The sequence below is a fragment of the Pezoporus occidentalis genome, unplaced genomic scaffold (genome assembly GCF_034315485.1).
Source record: "Pezoporus occidentalis ecotype Australia unplaced genomic scaffold, CSIRO_AGI_Poc_V1 ctg40, whole genome shotgun sequence".
NCBI classification, from domain to species: domain Eukaryota; kingdom Metazoa; phylum Chordata; class Aves; order Psittaciformes; family Psittacidae; genus Pezoporus; species Pezoporus occidentalis.
This window is the reverse complement of record NW_026915725.1, coordinates 520665-542568: the sequence shown is the minus strand read 5'-3', so window position 1 is coordinate 542568 and position 21904 is coordinate 520665. Positions and strand designations below refer to the sequence as shown.

Below are 21904 nucleotides of genomic sequence, written 5' to 3'. Positions count from 1 at the left end.
GATCTCAATGGTAAATATATACTATATTGTGCTTCACGAGATACAATTATACTAGTCATGAAAAAGGAACAATTCGCAGCACCCAGTATTCAGTATGCTCATGAAGGGCATATGAAGAGAAGCTGTGGAAAAGCTTTAACATCCGATCTTTGTTGTTCTTAATGCACCCTTTGAAAACTCTTGTGTCATCCTTTTCATTGTTGATGTGCAGTAGACACTATATGTACTTTAAATATAAAAAAGCTGTTTTCTCACTTGAATTTAATTAATGTTTTGTAGGAATCTAACAACCCTAAACAGGAATCTAGTTCTTTATCATTATTGTTTACATCTTTCAATGGCTGCTTTAGAGACATTTAAGAATATTTGGGTCATCCAGTCTTAAAAGCTGTGCTTGGCTTAAAGGTTCATGACATGATGCAGAAGGATAAGCTGTCATTTTTAAGATTACTGCTTGCATTAGTTGTGATTAAATGATTAATCAATTTATCTGGACAAAGTTCAGTGTAAATAGGAGGTGGCTAGCCTTTTTCTCCATTTTCCAGCAGAGAAGATGTGCTGTCCCTTGAGTGTTCCACCTTGCATCTTGTAAAGTAACATTTCAAAGCATTCAACTAAGCTTTTTGCATTATTTTCAGTAAGCAAATTATTCTAGCACAAAATCAGGAATCTACTCATGATTTTTATGCAAGACTTGGGTAATGATCTTCCAAATACATAGAATCACAGAATCACAGAATGAGATAATGGTTTAGGTTGGAAAGGACCTTAAAGGCCACCTAGTTCCAATCCCCCTGCCATGGGCAGGGACACCTCCCACTAGACCAGGTTGCTCCAAGCCCCATCGCTGGCCTTGAACACTGCCAGGGATGGTGCAGACAGAGCTTCTCTGGGCAACCTGTTCCAGTGTCTCACCACCCCCACAGTGAAGAACTTCTTCCTAATATTTAATCTAAATCTCCCCTCTGTTAGGTTAAAGCCATTCCCCCTTGTCCTGTCCCTGTGTGCCCTTGTAAAAAGTCCCTCTCCAGATTTCTTATAGGCCCCCTTTAGGCACTGGAAGGCTGCTGTAAGGCCTCCCTGGATCTTCCTCTCCAGGCTTAACAAGTCCAGCTCTCTCAGCCTGTCTTCACAGGAGAGGTGATCCAGCCCTCTGATCATGTCTGTGACCCTTCTCTGGACTCACTCTAACAGGTCCATGTCCTTCTTATGTTGGTTTTCTCTGACAAGTTCTAGTATATCACTTTCATATTTGACCCTAGCTTTTTGAGTGTCGAAACCACTATTTTTCTTGTTCTTCCCAAGTAGCTGATTCCTGTCTGTTACAACCTCAATGCTGTATGTAATTCACTTTTTACAACTGTGTTGACTATAAGCAACGTATCTTAATTTCTCAGAGTGTAACTGCTTCATAAATATAGGCTGTATTCTTTAGAAAAGGAGTGGCCAGCCACAGCAGGATCATTTAGATTGCAGAGTGCTCTCCAGAGAAATCTTGCCTAGAGTTCTGGGACTGCTGCTGCACTTTCACTCCTTGCTATCATTTGCTGAACGTGAAATCCTATGGATGTGCTGACTATGTTTAAGGATGTCACACAGAAAAGGAACCTCCCTGAATCTAACATATATGCAGATAATAACTTTTACAAGTTTGGAAATTCCTGTATGAAGAAGAAAAAAAAGAATAAGCATGTATATGTGTGTCATTTCTACTAGGAGGGACCGGTGAGCTGAGCAATCATACCTGTTTCACCGTGAATCATAACTCCTGACTCACTGCCATGACAACTCGTGGGTCAGCCTCACAATCTGGAAATGGGAGAGCAGGATTAGTCATTTCAACATGAGACCTATATGTTGCTGTCAACCTCTCTGAAGTGGCAGAGCTTCTCATCTTCTGCTGGGCATTGCGCATTGTTGACATAACTAAGAAAATCTTTCAAAGTACCAGTGAATTAAGGACTTTGACACCTGGAGACATGCATGCTCCTGAGACTTTTGTGTACCTAAACAACCTAAACAGAACCTATACATTTCAAGGCCTCTTTTGACTAGTGATAGCATTCATGAAGGGGGAGAGAGGAGGACAGCCATGCACTTGTATAGCCAGTCTCCCACCATGAATTTCATACTAACACAGGCAGTGCTCATAGGGAAAACATACTCTTAGCTCCCTTAGCATATCACCCTTGCTGGTTCTGTAGTCTTCTATAGCAAATACCATTATCCCCATATTCAAGCTGTGGTAGATGGTTCAAGTGAACTTACCAAAGGCTCCCAGCTGTCTTTCAGACACAGCATGAGACTAGGGAACCCTTTGTTGTTTATATCTCTCACATTACATTACTGACTCATTACTGACACACTTCTCTCTGTTGCTAAGGTCACACTGCAGCTAGTTCAGCAGAAACAAACTGGTTGGAGGTCCTTCTAGCCTTTACCTGCTCTCAGTGGTGCCCTAAGGGCACTGTGCTATGCAACTGGTCTAGGGTCCCCTGAGGACATATGAAGTGCAATGGCTGTTTAATTGTAGATCCCAACTCTAAGGAAGGGACTGTAAACAATTCCCCACCATCTGAGAAAGGTAATCGGTTACTCAGTCCCAATGACCTGTTTTCATGGTCAAAGATATAGCCAAGTCCGTAACACAGCAGACAGGGAATTTTGATGCTGAGAATACAGGAAGTATCACTGTTAACATGTTTTCTATTCTTTCTTACTTCTGTGAAGTAATCAAAACCTCAGAAACATTGATCACATACATTTAGTGCCAGCTGAGATGGAGCTGACATTTTTTTACTTCCCTGAGCCCAGGAATGAGGCAGCATCCATGCAAGACTGTAAAAACATGAGAGGTAACCCTGAAGTGCAAATTTATTCTCTTTACATATATACTACTCCATACATGCTGACAAGCTGCCTTGGAACAAGTAATGCTAGTTTCCTACCATCAGACTGCTTCCCTTAGCAGTGTATGAACAATAAGGAAAGTATATGCATTATTATTTACAAATGTATATGCAGACAAATTGATCTGCTTGATGGCATTCTGCCAGAAATCCAGAGATCACTGAGAAGAAATCAAGAGGAAACAGCATAGCATAAAAAGATGCAGTCAAAAGACCTCCAAGTATTCTTCTAGGAAGACTAATTATCAAGGAGGTTAACCAAGCTGTTATGGCTTGACCCTCCCACATCTGAGGCTGGGATCACTGGGATAGTAAATGATAAAAATTAAAAAAAAACAACAAAATGAACCTCCTGCTTTATTAAAGAAAGGGATTAGGCTGTCATGAGTGAGGACTCCTGATGAGTAGTGAAAAGCACGCAAGAAAACAGGCAGACACCCAAGAATTACAGCAGACTAGTCTCCCAACAAGTCTCTCCCAATTTGGAGATGGCTTCACTGAAGAAACCCTACAAAAGCTAAACAGGAAAACAAGCGCATTTGGGATGAAAAAGGCAATATGGAGGTAAAATTAGGATTCTTGTAAACAAGATGTGGCTCATCTTCAATAAACTACAAAGAATTGATAGTGATCAAGGCCAGGCTAGTGATGCAAGGCCAGGCTGGATGGGGCTTTGAGCAACCTGGTCTAATGGAAGGTGTCCCTGCCTGTAGCAATGACGCTGGAACTAGCTGATCTTTAAAAGGTTCCTTCCCACCCAGCCCATTCTATGATTCTATGATTCTGCCCTGATTATTGCACATCTTTCAGTGAATAAATAATGCTCTTATTTTGAAGGATCTAGGTTTGGGTTACTTTATCATCTACTACCACTGCCTCCTATAATAGGGATGAAAAATGTACAACATGGCCCGGCTTTTCAGACTTAAAATAGATACACAGGCAATTGACTGCAGCACACAGATCCAATCTCAGACTGAGAGAACTATGTGAAGGAGGACAACACGGAGAAACACCTACTCTCAGAGGGTATGCTTAGGAAGGTCTAAAGCATCACATCCATAGCATAAGCTGTTAGGGCACACTTTGACTGCTTTTTGGTGTCTGCTTATCATTAAGGTCAAGAATCTGAATACCATCCTGGCCAACCTTTCATTCTGAGTAAGGTATAGAATCAGGACTAATATCCATATTGAATAGCTTGATTCTATGGTTACACTGGGGGGGTGGGGGTGGGGGGGTGGGAAATCAAGTCCCAGAATACAAACACTTTCTGGGATTCAGCATCCTTAGTAGAATACTTTGCTGTTTGGGTCTACTCTCCAAATTCTAATTCCTATCCTGTTTCACACTAAAACCCCACAGTTACAATATGCTTCAGCAAAAACTAGAGTATCAACATACTGCTTTCTTGTATGGCAGCAAAACACAATCCAAACCACGAAAACTAAGTCACACCTTCAATAAAACTCTGATAATTACTAATAAACAGGCACAGTCCTGGCATAAACACAGCCAGGCAGTTGCACATGTTTAATTACAGAATATGCCTCTGTAATTTAATAGGATAATTATTGTTATTGCACTTATCCTGGGAGTTGGTTTTCTGGGGTAGAAGAGGCAGGAGATCACATTCTGCAAGGGGAAGGAGCCAGGCACCAGAGTGTTTACCACAGACACAAAACAACAGTTACTCTGTTGACCCTGTAATTCGATTGAAGGCAACTGCCCAGCAAACTCAGGCTTCTGCTAGAAGAACTGTTCCTTCTGCAGCCAGCACGCTGACAAAACCTGCGGGCACACCTGCCTTGTGCACTGTGACATGGCTTCATCTCTTTCATTCGGTGTGAGTGCACAAGAACCTAAGGCCATTTCGTATACTATGGAGTTCATCTTTGGACGTGAACAGCTGGCCCAACTACTGTAGCATAGGCCGAGGAGCATTTCAGACCCACATCAGACATGCATTTGATTAAGAGTTGCACTGGCTTACACATGGCCTGAGGTAGGTTTCAAGCGTGACAGCATGTTAGCCACATTAGTTATAAAGAGGCAAACATCTGAAACAAATTTAGAAGAGCATTTAGGGCTTTTAATGGAGGGTGGCAGATTCTGCTGACAGAAAAGTATGTAGTGCCATTTACTCTGAGGGACATAGGAGGAGGTACTGATCAAACGACCCTTAGGTTTTTTTGGTGGTGGGCTTCTGACTAGCTGTCTCCTCGAGAGGCGGCTGCTTGCTCTGCTCCGGCACAGGGAGCTGCCCAGCTACCACTGTGCTGCCAGTCTTCTCCTTCCCTGCAATTTTATCCGATTTCTTTCCTCCAACGACCCTGATTCCTGACAACAACAGACACTGAACACCCATGGGCAGTCCCCTCGCCCCACACCCCGGGGTCGCTGGGCAGGAGCAGGGCTTCCACCTCACGGAGAGGCAGCACCCCTCTTCCCAACCCGCGGTAAACAAACACCGGGCGCTCGGCTCGGCTCGGCTCGGCTCGGCTCGGCTCGGCTCGGCTCGGCTCGGCTCGGCTCGGCTCGGCTCGGCTCGGCTCGGCTCCAGCTCCCCGCGCATGCACCCTCCGCCGGGGCGGCGATGTTTTTCTGCCTCTCCCCCGCCGCTGGCACACTTGAGGCGCATGCGCAGGCCAGGCAGCGAACGGGCGCTCGGGCAGGGGTGGCAGGCTGCGCAGGCGCAGGCCGTGCTGCTGTAGCCTGCGCAGGGAGCGTCGGTCGGGGTTGAGTCAGGCCGGAGCGGACCGGGCGCGCTGACGGGATGGACGAGGACGTGCTGACTACCCTGAAGATCCTCATCATTGGCGAGAGCGGCGTCGGCAAATCCAGGTGAGGGGGCGCACGCCTCCCCCAGCCTCTCCTGCCATGACGCGGGGCACCGGCCGGGCCCGGCCTAGCCTCCTGTGGTGCCGTGTTGGACGACGCCACCTCTGCCTCCGTGGCCACCCGGCCTGGCCGCGGCCTACCCTGAGGAGGTGTAGGCCCTGCGGCTGGGATCCCTCGCCCATTCTTAGCCAGTCCTCCTCAGGCGAGAGGCTGTCCCCGCCCAGGGCTGTCAGCCCCTTCCGCAGCCCTCCCCCGGCCGCCGGCCCCGAGAGGGGAGGGCGGCACTGGTGTCTGTCCCTTTGGGGTTGGTCCTGTACATAATATATAAATGTAGCGTCACAAGTGACCCCGCACTGGGTGCAGAAGGGCCACAGGGGCGTCTAAAATAAGCAGTGAAATAGTTCTGCCACTGATTCTTCTGCTAGTTATACTGTTTCTCGAGAACTTTGAGGTTGATTTCCTCCCCGCCCTTTCCATGCCCTGCCCTTCTCATGGCTTTGGTCTAAGTTACCTTTTGTGCCTTCTATTTTTTTTCTTTAACTTTTTTATGTTAGTGTCTTAGTTCTTACTAAAGGAAGTGGGATATAAATGGCATCTGAGAATGTACTATGCTAGTCATGTTGAATTTGGTGATTTTTATGGCAGTGATTAAATTTCTACTATGACCCTTAATAACATATAAATTGCTATTTAAACAGAAAACAACAGCAATCATAACAAAGAAAAACCCCGCCCAAACCAAACAAAAACCTCCAAATGTATCTGTTAAAAATCTGTGAGCCACTCCTTTGCATTGCCTACTGAGTTGGTAATCTAGTACAGTAGGCCTCTGGTGACAGACATGAGCAAATTTCTTTTAGTTGAGGTCATCTTTTATAAGTGGAAATTTTTTTTTTCCATATGGAAAAATTTTTATCCTCAGACAGATAGTATGGACAATGGCTTTGTATACCTACTGATGTGGTTATTTCTTTATGTCAGTAAAGTTGTTAAAAGAGACTTTATGTAGAGAAAATAAATTGCTATGAAACAATAACACTACTGTTGTTCAGGTACAGAAACTTTCTTCTGAAGTATTCCTGAATTTGTGTCGCTTGCCTGTTACTTTAGAAAAAGTCAGATATTAAGCTTGTATTAGCAAAGTTACAGTAAGTGGCTGGAGTCCTGGCTGAACCAAATGCTGCCTTAAACCTGGTCCCTGTGAATGTGCTGTACTTTGTGGAAGAGGATATCTGCATATGAAAGAAAGGTGGGGAAAGAAGTTGGTTGGATTTAGAACTCAGGACTTGTAAACTGATGTGTTTATTCTGGTGGCAAAATGGGGGTTCCATATTTTGTCTATTTTGAGTGAAACTAGTCTTGGTTGCAACTAAAAATAGCTGCTCTTAAATAGCGTCCTGATACAACTGTTTGAAGGTACCAGTAAAAACTGATTTGATTATTATCTTTTAAAAGTTTTAATTATTATTTGATAAATAAAGCTACCATGTGATTTAGGGGTTCTGCAGTAGGGAAAAAAAGGTTGGTCTGTGGTTATCTTTGGAGTTGTCACCCAGCCTTATTGAAGTAAAAGAATTTCAGTAGTTGCTTTTCTGTCAATGCAGGACTGTGTCCAAATGCTAAAAAGGACTTGGCAGCTAGATTCGCATGCAGAAAGAAGAGAGGAGGGGAAAAATGGGGGGACAAGGACACACCAAAAAATAAATAGGGCTTTGTTTTGTTTGTCTGGTGTGGAAATGAATGGAAGCTGTCAGTCATAGCAAACAGCTGCCTGCCACATGGTAATATACACTTGCCACAGAGGCATAAGGCTGCTGATTTTAAGAACCATATGCTGAATCTTTGTCTCTTGCCAAAATAATTACATTTGGCACAGGTACAGTGGCTTTAAGGGCACTTCTTTGAGGGACCGTACTGCTCCAGTGTGATGTCCTGATGAGTCTTATTTGTAGCTGCTGCTCTTCCGGCAGCAAAGGTATCCATAAGGATAGGGGGAAATGTTTGTGTGACAGTCCTTATAAACAGATAAAAAATGGTAAGACAGTGGTGAGATGTCTTACTGTTCTGCTGTGTGTCAAGGTCAAAGAGTTATTTCTGGGGTGAGAAGCTGACTTTTCTCTCAAACTTAGAGATGCTGGGTGAGGCAATATGAAACTTCAAAGAAAAGAAAATCTCTTGTATTGAATTCTGGGACAACCAAAATAGGATAAGATAGAAGTAAAATGCTTGGAGAAGCAGACCATGTGAATGTTCAGGCAACTGATTTTACAACTTGGTGCTTTCTTTTCAAAGAGCCATATGGGTTATAGACTGGATTTTCTTCAACCTTTTTGTTGGTGACAGGGACAGTGGGATTGAGTGTGCCCTCAGCAAGTTTGTCAGTGACACCAAGCTATGTGATTTGGTTGATACACTGGAGGGAAGGAATGCCATCCAGAGGGACCTTGACATGCTTGTGAGGTGGGCTGATGCCAACCTTATGAAGTTTAACCATGCCAAGTGCAAGGATCTACACCTGGGTTGAAGCAATCCCAGGCAGAGCTACAGGTTGGGCAGAGAAGAGATTCAGAGCAGCCCTGTGGAGAAGGACTTGGGGGTGTTGGTCGATGAGAAACTGAACATGAGCTGGTTTCACTGTGCACTTGCAGCCCAGAAAGCCAACTGTATACTGGGCTGCATCGAAAGGAGCGTGACCAGCAGGTCAGAGGAGGTGATCCTGCCCCTCTACTCTGGTCTTGTGAGACCTCACTTGGAGTATTGTGTACAGTTCTGGTGTCCTCAACATAAAAAGGACATGGAACTGTTGGAACAAGTCCAGAGAAGGGCCATGAGGATGATGAGGGGACTGGAGCACCTCCCGTACTAAGACAGGCTGAGGAAGCTGGGGCTGTTCAGCCTGGAGAAAAGAAGGCTGTGTGGAGACCTCATAGCAGCCTTCCAGTATCTGAAGGGGGCCTATAAGATGCTGGGGAGGGACTCTTCATTAGGGACTGTAGTGATAGGACAAGGGGTAACGGGTTAAAACTTCAACAGGGGAAGTTTAGATTGGATGTAAGGAGGACCTTCTGTACTGTAAGGGTGGTGAGGCACTGGAATGGGTTGCCCAAGGAAGTTGTGAATGCTCCATCCCTGGCAGTGTTCGCGCCAGGTTGGATGAGGCCTCGGGTGGCATGATTTAGTGTGAAGTGTCCCTGCCCATGGCAGGGGGGATTGAAACTAGATGATCTTAAGGTCCTTTTCAACCCTAACTATTCTATGATTCTAGGCATAGAAGAGGCCTGTGCTATTCTAGCAGAGCATGTCTACTGTGTTTTTTTCATGTTCCCTTCTTTGGCTGTTGTAGGAGAGAAATTATGGAAAAATGAATTGTGTTTTTATTTAGTCGTATGATCCTGTTGTTGCTTTCAGACTTGTAATTTACAAACTTTGGGCAAGCTATGGCTATTCTGCAGTAATAGCAACTCTTATTTTTCTTCCCCTCTTGTCAGCCTTCTGCTGCGATTCACAGATGATACATTTGACCCGGAACTTGCAGCAACCATTGGTAAGTATTGTGCTGATGCTACATTAGAAAAATTTATGCCTCCTTCAAGACAAAACTGTAGCTTGTTCAGACTTCCCTGACTGGTAGTGAAGTTCAGACATGTCTGGTTCCTCATAGCGAAAACATGATGTTGATGCAGTTCCAGCATCCAGCTCTTATTGGTTAGAGCTCTAACTGTATTGGCCTGTATTTCTCCTCTTTATGCAAAAATGTATCCTTGGCTGGGAAAACAGAGGTGTTACCTTTCACCATGAAAACGGAAGTGATAGGTATGAGCTCTGATGGAACAACTTGCAGTTTCCTGGTTGCCTGTGTTTCAGGCTAAAATAGAAATGTAAGAGCTACTGCTACATCACCTACTGATTTTTCTTTTTTTTTTTTCTTGTGCAAGATAACTCTCAAGTTGTTTGAACAGCAATATTGCTGCCCAGAACTTGTGTTCAATGTAATATGACACTTGGTAGCTATCTTGAGAAGACTGAAGACTCCCCTTTGAACGGGATGTTAGGTCTTCCAAATCCTGGCAATACTAGACTGTACTAGGCTCTGTGTGGCTTCTGCTTCTCCTTTATAGGGAGGAAATTACAATGTAGCTTTTTCTCTCCTGCTTAACCCCTTAGTAACTTCTCAGCCTTGAAGAAGGGAAGAGAGCCAAGAATCTATGAGCTGCTGGGGAAAAAAGCAGTGATATCCTTGCTGTGTTAGTATGATACCTACCAACAGTGAAGTCAGTTGTGCTGGAGTTGTGACCCAGAATGCAGGATATACTATATAGGTGGCTGTCCAATGAAGCAGAATGAAACTTAAAGAAGTGTTGCAGCTCTGTGCCAAATTAACTGAAGTAATCAAAAATAGAGAAGACTTTTACACACAATGCATTTCAGTTGCATTTTTCACTACCTCTGTAGGAAGACTTCTGGCTCAGGACTTGTATAAATTTTTTTTTGTGTTCAGCTGTTGGCAAACAAAGCCAGCTGTGTCTGATTGCTCAAGAAGTCAATAAATTGATATAATTTTGGTTAATGTTAGTAAGATACAGGAGTACTATTTCACATAAAGCACTGAGCAGCCAAGGGGAGAGGCCTATTTTTGTTCATTTCACTGTTCATAAAATTGTACTTGTGCAAGTAGCCTTACCTCAGTTCATGAGGGAAGATAGCATGGAAGGAAACGGGAGTGGAGCAGACCAGGTGTTGAAGATGGCAATCTTGTGTTCTAATCTAAGTAGTTTTGACGCAATATATGCTTCAAATCACGTCACTTTCTTGGTATGTCAACCATATGGGCCAGGAAGTCAGTGCAGAATAGCTACTTTAGCTTGTGTCATGTTTTGAATACCAATAGACTAATTTGGTGTCAGTGTGGGCATTTTTATTGGGTTTTTCATTCTGCTGTTCATACAACAGAATACTCTTTACAAAAACTGGCATCGGTGCACTGTTTGAGAAATTAAGGAATTACTCCCTGAAGTAATTCTTTGGGATTTGTCAAAAATGCACAGCAGCAATGTGTGGTAGCTAAGTGTTGGCTGTTACATAGCAACAGCTCAAGGTTTGCTACTGGCAGATCCTACTCTGCCTGTGGTAGGATCACCTGTCCTCCTTGCATTCTCTGGCATGTTTGCTGGGTTTCATCACATGGATCTTATTAGACTATATATACCCTAGTATTTTCTGTTCTTTCTGCTTATGCTTGTCTTTGCTTGCCTGCTGTTTTTATGAGAGATTCTAGATAAGCGTTCAGTGAAGTTCCTATTTCATGAGTGATGTTTTGCACAGATCTGACTTCTCAGAACTTTTTAGCCTTCCTTGCACTTGGAGTCCTCCAACTTTAAGCTGACCAACTTGTCAGTTACCTGCCTCACAAGCAATACACTCTAGCTCATCTTATACTTCCTGTAAATACAGCATGGCACATTGAGCTAAATTTGAGAGCAGCATGCAGGCAACAGAGCTATTCCTTGCAGATTGTAAGTCCATAGTAGGTTAGCGTGTAGTGCCAGGTCCTGTAGGTGTCAACACACAGGAGTACAGTATTGTAGAGCTGTCTTGCTTCTGGCTTCCTTCAAGGCATGGTGGAGAGCACTGTCTGCTTTCTGTTGTCAAGGGTAGAAACATCACTCTTGAAAGCTCAGAACTGACATGCCACACAAATATGTCTGTGTTTCATTGAAGTATTTAGGGAACATAAGTGCCCTGTTTATTCAATTAAACAGGATTTCCTTAGTCTGCATTTTTTCTACTTTTTTGTGGCAGATCAGTAATAAAAAATGTAGTTATTAGAAAGCTTTTGTTTTGTTTTTTTTTAAACTTACTTTTATATGTGTTGAACTCCTTGCTTTGCTAGAATTATGTTTGCCATCTCTTGATTATTTCAGAGAATATACTTTGATGTGCTCTTAGGTAGTTTTAATACTTCTGCTTTTCAATAGTAAGTCTGTCACACATGGGATTTATTCACTACTTCAAATTCTTGATTTACTTGCATTGCTTATGCAGAATTTAAAGCATCTGTTCATTTTAAGCCAGCAGCAAGGCTAACTAAAGGTGTATATGTACGTTCTGTTAACTGTTCAGGCACAAGATAGTGAATCTGTTTACTGAATGAGAAGGATACTGTGGCTTCAAAATACCCTTTAGTCATTTGTCCTAAGGAAGAAAGTTTTCCTTCTTGAAAGTACTATGACATACCTTTCATTTGTTGCGTTAAGTATCTGATAGACTTGTAATATCTGCAGCTACAGGTTTTAATGTCAGACTAATTGATAAAAGAATGCACTCTGAGCTGTTGAACATCCTGGCTGAGCAATGGCTATTTTTACAGTTTATGGAAAGAAATACGCAATTACAGTGAAAGAAGAGATAAACTAGGTTAGGGACTAGGAATTAATCCCTGTTCTGTTCAGTTACTGTAAAAGTTAATGCAGCTTGGTAGAGTTTTCCTTGAAATAAAGAGGAAAAAAAAAAAACTTTTAAATCTCAGTTGCAGTGAGCTGTAAACCTGCTTGCAATGTGCGTTTCCTTAAGCATCCTGTATACCCTCTGTCGCAAAGTTGAACATATTTTGGCAGCTGTTTGCGCTTGTTTGTAATCTGCATGGCCTTGGAACTATAAGCACAGTTTGCTGATCATGATGCCCTGCTTAAATGTTTTGTATAAGATTAGTTAAACAAAAATTCTTGTAGCAGATGGCTACCATTGTAAGTCAAAGTGCAAAAAGATTGCTGTTACCTTTACGTGAACAGCTTTCAAGTGTATCAACTTTCCACACTGCTAGTTCCTTTCAGGGCTGCTGCCTCTTGAGGAGTGAGTCGCTCTGAAATAATTGAAACATACTTCGGGTTATTTGTTATTGGTAACCTAAGGATTAAATTACAGTAAAATGGATCATAGCTGTCCTCAGCCTTTCAAACTGATGTGTGTTGCTATATCCTTCAGATTTGCAGTCATTACATAACATTTTACACACCTTGGCTTGACATTTTTTGTTTTGTTATTTAATTCTTGGTCATGGAGCATGGGACTGGGGAGTTCCTGGTATTGCTGGAATCTCTGTAAGAGATACACTCTGTGTTCAACTCATTCAAAGCTTATTTGACATCTTTATTAGAGGAATTATTGTCATATAACGTTACTTCTCACAGGATAGAGTCATAGAGTAGATGAGTGTGTCTTTATATGGTTTACCTCTGCATGATTACCTTGATGGGCCTTGATCAGGTTGTTTAAGATAGGAAACAGAGTGTATAGTTACCTGAATGCAGGTTCCTTCTTTATTTTGAAAGTATGTTGTTCCTCAAGGTGATGGATATACTCAAGGAGAAAACATGTATGAGTAACAAATAGAAAGTTCATAGAATCACAGAATGGTTTGGGTTGTAAAGGACCATAATACCAGATAGTTCTAGCCCCCCTGCTGTGGGCAGGGACGCCTTGCACTACAACATGTCGTCCAAGGCTCTGTCCAACCTGGCCTTGAACGCTGCCAGGGATGGAGCATTTACCGCTTTTTGGGCAACATGTTCCAGTGCCTCATCACCCTCACAGTGAAGAACTTCTTATATCTAACCTGAATCTCACTTGTTCAGATCACAACGTTTTGCCCCTTGTCCATTTGCTACAGTCCTTGATGAAGAGTCCTTCTCCAGCATCCTAGTAGGCCCCCACATTATTCCTAGTCTTTCTTTTGTTTGTGACAAAATATAAGTTAACCTGTTTGAATTATAAACTTGAATATTTGTCATGGAATATGTGCTTTAATACAGGAAATGTAGTATTTGCCTTACTTCCATAAGTACTTACTGCATTTTGAGTCAATGGCTGAAAAGGCCCTTAGGCTTTTGCAAAATCCTGTTTGCAGCAGAACAGTGAGTTTAGGAGCAATTTTCATAAATAGCCAATGAAACTTAACTCTTCCTGCTCCTGTCAAAGCACAACTTGTTCTCAGTTTGTTTTTTCTTTTCTTTACCTTCTCTTTCAAAAATAGCTGTAGTATATTTGAAGAACTGAAATATATTTTCTTCTCTAGGTGTGGACTTCAAGGTGAAAACTATTTCTGTTGATGGAAACAAAGCTAAACTGGCAATATGGGTACGTGTCTCCTAAGTTCTTAATTTATTGCTTTGCCTTAGGAATAGTGATGGCTTGTGTAATGTGGTTTGTATAGAATACTTTCCTATTTAACATGAAGATGATTTGGAGGAGTGAGAGGTTAATAATGAATGCTTCAGAAGGTGGAATTAACTGTGGAACAACTGTTTAATTGGGCACTTCTGTTGCTTTTGAGCTGCTTCTGCAGCACTCATTCCAAGTCTGGTTGTGATAGGAGTAGGGAAAAGGAGAAATGAAATGGTACTGAATCAGACTTTAACACAGTGTATGTGGCCATTCCTAGATTTCCTTTAAAATGAGTAATTTATTGCTTAGCTTCCAAACTCTTAGCCCTCACTAAGCTGAGACTTCCCTGTATGCATCATTCTTGTCTATACTTAACAGGTTTTAAAAGGGTGCACTTCTTAACCTAAATGTCTTAGGCAAAATTCAGTAGTGTATTAATAGGTTAAGCATTACTGTTGCATGCTCAGTTTATGCTCAAATTTTACCTCAAAATGATTTTAGCCTAAAACATCATAGCCTTCGTACAAGGGTTTTTATAGGCTTGACATCAGTCTTTCTTGTAGCAGGTGCATCTGAAGGAGGGAGAGGCAGTGTTTGTAATCTTAGCTTTCAGGGTTTTTAGCATGTACTCCTGTTAAAAGTGGAACTTCTAAATTCATGGCAAGTGAAGAAAGAAGAGTACTTCCAAGTCTTTTTTTTAAACATTCTCCGTTCTGCAAACCAACCTCCACACCTGTGTGACTTGAAGCACCTTTTAAATATGCAGACCTAGTTGTGACTTGTAGCAGGCAAGAATAAAACCATGTTTCTCATAAGCAAGATGTCCAAGATAAGCAAGATGTTATTTCTTGGGAAGTAGTAGTGGAATGTGAAATACATATTGCCATGCTGCTGGTGCTTTGAAGGTGTTTCATATCTTGACTAACAAACAGGACTTATGTCTTGATGTGACAGTAGTAATCATCAGTAAAATAAATGGGTTTGACCAGGAAAATAACTGCAGCAAGTTGACAGAAAAATACATAGGTAGGAGGAAAACTAGACCTATAGCAGAGTGATGAGTGATCGTTGGATGGAAAAATGTTACAAAGGCCTAACTTGGGGTTTCTCTTCTTTCATATTGGTGAATATGAAGAAACGATTCTGCAGTAAACTGGAAAATAGAAGCTTTTAAAGCTGAATGGTGACACAAACCCATTTTGAGATATGTGGGATTGACTGATTGACTTGAAGTCCAGTTCAGTTATTCAGGTTCTTTGGCAGGGAACCTTTTTGAATCCACAGTAATTCCTGTGTTGCTTCTAACCTGGGGTTACTGGTGAAGTTATTTAAATCTGTGCATAAAGTCTGCAACGAGTGTGCACTGTAACTTAATCTCTAATAAGAAAACAGTATTCTAATACTTGGGTATTTTTTTCTTCAGACCTGTTAACACTTTGGGGATGTAAATTCAACTTCCCTTAACAACCAAGAAAAGCCTTTGACTTATTTCTTTTGCTTCTGCTCTGTCATAGCATGTTAAATGTGTTTACCCTGGCACAGAATCAAATACAATTGGACCAGGGTGATTGAAGTGAGGGAACTGGTTTTCTTGCCATGGGTTTTGATGCTTGTTGCAAAATCTTAGCACTGCACCTGTGCTTCTTTCTTGCTGGTGTGCTAGCTGCAGAATAAATGCTTCTGCAGAACTGGCTATCTTATTGCTACATAGTCCACTTACTTACCTACAGCTAACAGTTTAAAAGTGTTTCCCAGGACAGACAACATAAAATTTCAAAGTTAACATGTAGTAAAACAGCAAGGGAGGGTATAAACTCAGTTAATCTGCTAGTGGAATATACTTTGGACCTTAGTTCGTATGCTCATTAAAAGCAGAATACCTGAGAGAGAAACTGGATTCTGCTCAAGTTGTGAATAATTGATTGTTCTGAATGGCTTTTTAGGACACTGCAGGTCAGGAGCGGTTCCGAACATTAACACCTAGTTACTATAGAGGTGCACAAGGTGTTATCCTAGGTAAGTATAGCTTTTTATGCTGTTTTGAATAAATTTGTGGGGTTTTCATACATTGGAGTTATACAAACCTGTAAAGCTTTCTATAATATCTTAATTGATGCTGAAAATCATTGTATCAGTGTTGAGCAACTGATATATTAGATCTTTATTTTGATGCCTGCTGTCTTGTTGATGTAGTCAGTCTCATTGGCCTGAGAACCACTGATTTTTGCACGAGATTAAAAGATACTGCTGTTTGAAGGTATAGCTTAGAGCTGTCCCTATGCTGCTGTGACTTTTCTTTATGATCTTTGGTCTTTGCCTGTGCTTACTAAGCCCAGAGTCAGGGAAAAAGAAGAAAAAAAAACTTCTCAGTATATTTTTTCTGTATGAGTGTGTACGCAACTTTTTTTTTCTTCTCCCTGTTCCTTTTTCCTAATGAAATTAGTATAAACACTGTGGAGTTTGGCTGGGATTTTCAGCTGTTTGTGTCTCCATACTGATAGGAGTGACAGTCAGTATCACTTAAAAAAGACTAGCATAAAAAGCATCAATCTATGTGGGAGAAAACCAGGCCAAAACCCGTAATTGCAGCTTCATAGTGAAGTGTCTTTTTTCTTTCATACATGGAAATCTATTAAATAACTTTTCCACTGCTAGAAATGAGGAGATAGCTGAAGTAAGGGCAGGGAAGTAAGTCTGTTTTGTTTTTTTTTCTCTTTTTTTTTTTTTTTTTTTTCTTTTAAGTTGTGTCTGACTTGAGAGATTCTTGGTAAGATACTGTGTCCAGTTAAATTGTTTAACTTTGAATAACCTCTCTTGTGAGACTTCCTGTTAGGTTTTGGTTTGTATGTACTGTTTCCCAGGTCTGAGTTGTGGTAATTTCCTGGTGTAGGAAAATACTGTCAAGGCATGTTTTGTCAAGTCACCTAGTTGCTGGCACTGATCCTGCCACTTATTCTTGAAAGCTGTAAAAGTAAGCAAACACTGATTGGGAGCTAGAAAGTTCTGCTCTTTCTGTTTGTTTTCTTGTTTTATTTAATAATCTTCTCCTGACTAACAACTTCCTAAAAATAAGGTTGTTTGTGCAAAGCTATAGATTTAACTGAAACCAACCATTTATGCCTCTCTGCACACAGGATGTGAGACTGAAGGATAAAATACTTTCATAGCATGAGATAGTAGCTCTTGGGTAGTTGCCGAGTAGTTGATTTTAGGTTTAACGAAGTCTGCTTTCTTTTGTGAGCCCTTTCTGCTCCTAGCAGATTATTACTTGTATCCCACACACATGCTAAATAGTTTGAAACACTAAAATGCTGAAAAATCAGTAGTTCACCAAACCCTTATAAATACCAGTGATCAGTTTACAGTTTTAGTCAAATCAGTAGCTGCAGGAGTGGTGTTAAACAGGTCTTGATTATCACTAACTCAGGTGCAGAAGGACATGCTGTACTCTTTACATATCTTCTCTGTAGTGATGTAAGTAAGTATCCTACTTCTGGAGTCTGCAACTGTTGGAGAATCATAGTGTCTGGCCTGTAAGCTAGAATGTTTCAAGATAAATTGATCCACGAACAGTAGATGACTGAATTTTAGAGTCACTCTGCATTAGTATCATTGGTAATCTCAGCTGGTGGATGTTCAGTCTTTTTTCCAGTTCTTGCTTTAATACATGAGTTGGAATCCTGAGTACTCCTTCAGTTTTCTAATTAAAAAAGCCATGTTTTGTGTTACTTTTGTAATATAAGCTGTATTTCTTGAAAAAATAGTATGGGAATAATATTGCTAATATTTTTCAGTTTATGATGTCACAAGAAGAGATACTTTTGTGAAGCTGGATAACTGGTTAAATGAACTGGAAACATACTGCACAAGGAATGACATAGTGAAAATGCTAGTTGGAAACAAGATTGATAAGGTAAACCAAATTCAACTGCAATAAGTATTCTGTTGGCGTATTTTGTTAATAATGCATATTAATGCTATGTCTTATAGGAAAACCGTGAAGTTGACAGAAATGAAGGTCTCAAATTTGCAAGAAAACATTCCATGTTGTTCATAGGTATGTTATAGATACCTGCAGGGATCTTACTTGATTTTTGTTACGTAATGAGAAGTACCACTCTGTGGGACTGATAGTCTTTATACATACAATCAAACTAACGATACTTCTCAGCTGCAGTAGGTACAAAGATAACAGGCATTCCCCGCCATTTTTTTAATTGTCTCCAAATATGTCCAGATACCTGTTCTAACTGGGGATGATTATGCTGAAATTCATAAGGACTAAGGGCAGAAACAGACTACTGTGGTCTGACAAAACCTGGTTTAGGGTTGGAGTTTTGTCTGATTTCTGTTTCCAGCCAACTTGCTAAATTGATCATAAGCTAAATGAGAGAGGGAAGCCTGTTACCAGTGGCCAGCTTTTGGTGTAGCAAAAGAGCTGGTACTTGACAGAAAACTGTATTAGAGCTGGGATGTAAAAATAGTTGGGAATATAATACATAACTTATAAATGGTGGGTGGGATTGAATAATGATGTAATCATGACTGGAGCAAATATGTTGGTCTCATCTTACTGCAAAATGAGATGGGTTTTGTAGGCAAAGCCTCATGATGATAAAGTATGTGAAGTGATTCTCATGCGTAAGTTTATTACATGCTTCATTTAAAGATCAGCAGGGCTTGCTTTATAGGATGACTCTGGTAGCAAAGCAGTACATTGACATGTCCTGTAGTGAGAGTTACGTTCCTCATCTCTGACTAAGGACTGTCTTTGTCTAGTACCTTGCTGAGTTTCTTTTTTGCTGCATATGTCGTATGTGGAAATAGAAGTTCAGAGTTAAGACACAAGCTGTTAAGTGCATGGAAGATGAATAGAAACATGAAAATTAAACTATAAGTATATATATCTGTATGCTATGTATGCTAAGTATCTGCATGGCTCTGTAGGACAAGAAGGCAAGCCCTAAAGGGACTGAACAGTTTCAGGTGGTATCTGTTGTCCTCATAATATACTCTTCAAGCAAATTTTTTTGTCTTAGCCAAAGTGAAATTACACAGAATTCCGCAAACTGCGGAAAAAATGAGATCCCTTATTGGTTTTTGTCAGGTGGGTTGTATCATGGAGGCTGACCCAGAATCTTACAGTATGGATTCTTGCTGCTTATGGTGTGGTGGTACAGCAGTTCTGACTAATACACAGAACTCAGTACACAGCAACCAGGTTTATCCGACATTGTAAGTTAGTAGAACCCTCCTTTCTTTTTGCTGAAGTGTTTTCCACAGAAAATAAGGCTCAGCTATAGCTGTCGCCATATATTATAGTGACATTCAAGAGTCTGAGGTGTGCTGCCTTATGTGGCGACAGAAATCTTCATACCTGTTAATTTTGGCACTGTTATTTTGTCATAGAATGTATTGTAGAAGTCCTAAATCTAGGTTGTTGGTTGAGACTTAACTGAAGGAGAAACACTAAATGAGTTACTGCAGGTTATGCTAACACTTGACTTCTTGCATCCCTTCTCTAGAGGCAAGTGCAAAAACATGTGATGGTGTACAGTGTGCCTTTGAAGAGCTTGTTGAAAAAATCATTCAGACTCCTGGACTGTGGGAGAGTGAGAGCCAAAACAGAGGTGTAAAATTATCAAGCAAGGAAGAAGGATATGGAGGAGGAGGAGCATGTGGTGGATATTGTTCTATGTTATAAACTTTGGGAAGCTTATTCTTTGCGTATTTAAACAGATAGTGACATCTTTCTGTACATAAACTCATTAAATGCTGTTTTTAGGGACCTTGCAGTTTGCACATACTTGTTTTGTATCATGGCAGTGAACACTTCTAGGAACAATGTTCTGCAGCTTTCCCAGTTTGAAAATGTTATGGTAAGCATGCCCAAATTGCAATCTTCAGGTTTTTATAAGTAGCATAATGTGCAAGAACAAATGCACTACAAATTTTATGACTGTATACATTCATTGTGTAACTATTCTAAACAAATCTTAACAAGCATTACTGCATTATCTGCGCTTCGTCTTATTTTTAAATGCTCTTGAAACTATAGAACTATATAGTGTGCACAGATCTTAAACAGTGTGAGCTATAAATGTTACATTTCATCTCTTCTATTAAATGCTTTTTTTTTTTTTTAATGGTATTAAACCCAGCAAGAATATACAGTACTTAGACAAATCTGATCATTTTCTGTCTTTCAGCAGAGCTGTCTAAAATACAAATTGGCACAGGCTGTAGTTGGTATCAGCACCTTCCTGAAGAGATGCTTTGGAAGCTTCCTTTGCAAGCTGGCAGACACCGTTTTTTCTTTTTAATTATTACTTCAGTTGATAGCTTAACTGGAGTTTTAATCCTGTGATATTTATATACTAAATTTGTGGTACTCTTGCACTCTAGGTTTTTATGATGCAGTCTGCTCTAGACTTGCTATAGAAAGTCTTCATTATTGGCAAGGGGTCTGAGTGACACCTTTGTTCTTTCATTGTGAATCAGTTTGCCACACTTCAGTACAGATGCCTAATTTTCCTAAGTGTTTGTAATATAACTTTATCTCAAACTGTAGCTCACTGTGGCTGTGAAGATCTCTATCACATGTCTGCTTTGTGCAGCTACTCGTTCAGAAATAAAACTTCCTATCACAGACATTATAAATGGGAAGCTATAGGACTTCCTGATTTCTGTATGGGAAAACACTATTGCAATGAGTATTCACTTGAATTTACTGTATCAAAGCCAATGGTTTGTTTCAGAAGACTTGTATAGACTAATAAATTTTTTCCACAATATTCAACTTTTCTAACCTCATCCTGTTGTAGTTTTATATTTTCTAGCACATGCAATTTAAACAAGGCCACTTCTTAAGGACAAATTATTTGATTTCTGAAGGACATGACAAGGATGCTGTGGTGTTGTGTGTGGCTGTGTTTTGGGTGGGGTTTTTGTTTGTTTGTTTCTTTAACAATTCCGATAGTGCAATCAGTAGCTGAACTATTGGGCAGTTCCTTGTAAATACAGTGAGTGACACAACCTTTTATTACTGCAAGGTTTTGTGTAAATGTCAGCACACATGGTCTGTATTTTGCAGCTGGTCTTGGCTGCTTCTGTTAAAGTAGACTTTATTCCTCACATGGAAACTGTTTTCTATTGTTTTACACTTGCTAGGAAACAATACCAAAATTTGAACATTTAACCTTACTAGTTGTTTTTACCAAATATTGTATCTATAGCAGTGTTAATGTAGTAGGATAATTTAAATATGTAAATGGAATTAATATTAAATATTCATACATATTACATTAAAATACTAGATTTGTATTGCTGTTTCATGCAGAATATTTGGATTGAGCAAATCTGAGATCAGAGGATTCTGGTTTTTATAGGCTGGCAGTAGAGGTGACTTCCAGGATCATTAAAACTCTAACTAAATTATTTAAATATGTTTTCAGTAATAGCGGGCAAGTATCATAATGCTACAATAGGCCATGAATTACAGATGCTGCCTGTAATTTACTTCCATACCTTTTTTTCCCCTAGTCAGGGTGCATCTGTATGTTGAGAAGAGACTTAATTTTCAGGTTTTCACAAAAGATCGTTTTGTCACAGGACCTGAATTCATCTTTCATTCTGCCTCTGCCAGATCTGACAACACTGCAAGGTCCTTTGAATAGCAAGTATTGTTCTGCAGAAGAAGCAAATAATTTGCTCCTTCTTTCCATGCAAAATTTTTCTGGGGAGAGGAGTATTCAGAAACAGTACATTTAGTGAGACTGAGAGGAGTGGGGCAGCTCCTGTAAAAAAAACAAAACAGGTGTTTTCTATTTGACTTGCAACTAGCTTTTCTATCTCTGTCTTTCAAGCATGCTCATTTATGTCCCTGAGGAATAGCTTTTCCTAGTGCCTCACGTCCTTTCCTCATTGCTCTGTCCAGAAGCTGTGTACTGGAGGGATGGGTTCTGGCGCTTCCAGTATCAGTTACAGTGAATTTG

General features: G+C 40.7%; 1 protein-coding gene and 1 long non-coding RNA gene across 2 annotated transcripts; one reads left to right on the top strand and one right to left on the bottom strand.

Moving 5' to 3' along the window:
- Positions 1–244: 244 nt before the first annotated feature.
- LOC134171395 (uncharacterized) lies at positions 245–2597 on the bottom strand. The gene is made up of 2 exons (XR_009967615.1): positions 1745–2597; positions 245–585 (listed from the first exon to the last, which is right to left on the bottom strand). It is a non-coding gene; the product is annotated as an uncharacterized LOC134171395 (long non-coding RNA).
- Positions 2598–5575: 2978 nt separating this feature from the next.
- Positions 5576–20723, top strand: RAB18 (RAB18, member RAS oncogene family). The gene is made up of 7 exons (XM_062633536.1): positions 5576–5753; positions 9239–9294; positions 13822–13883; positions 15854–15926; positions 17705–17823; positions 17901–17967; positions 19436–20723. The coding sequence occupies exons 1-7, from the start codon at positions 5686–5688 to the stop codon at positions 19612–19614; spliced, it is 624 nt and encodes a 207-aa protein (XP_062489520.1). The 5' UTR covers positions 5576–5685; the 3' UTR covers positions 19615–20723.
- The last annotated feature ends 1181 nt before the right edge of the window (positions 20724–21904 follow it).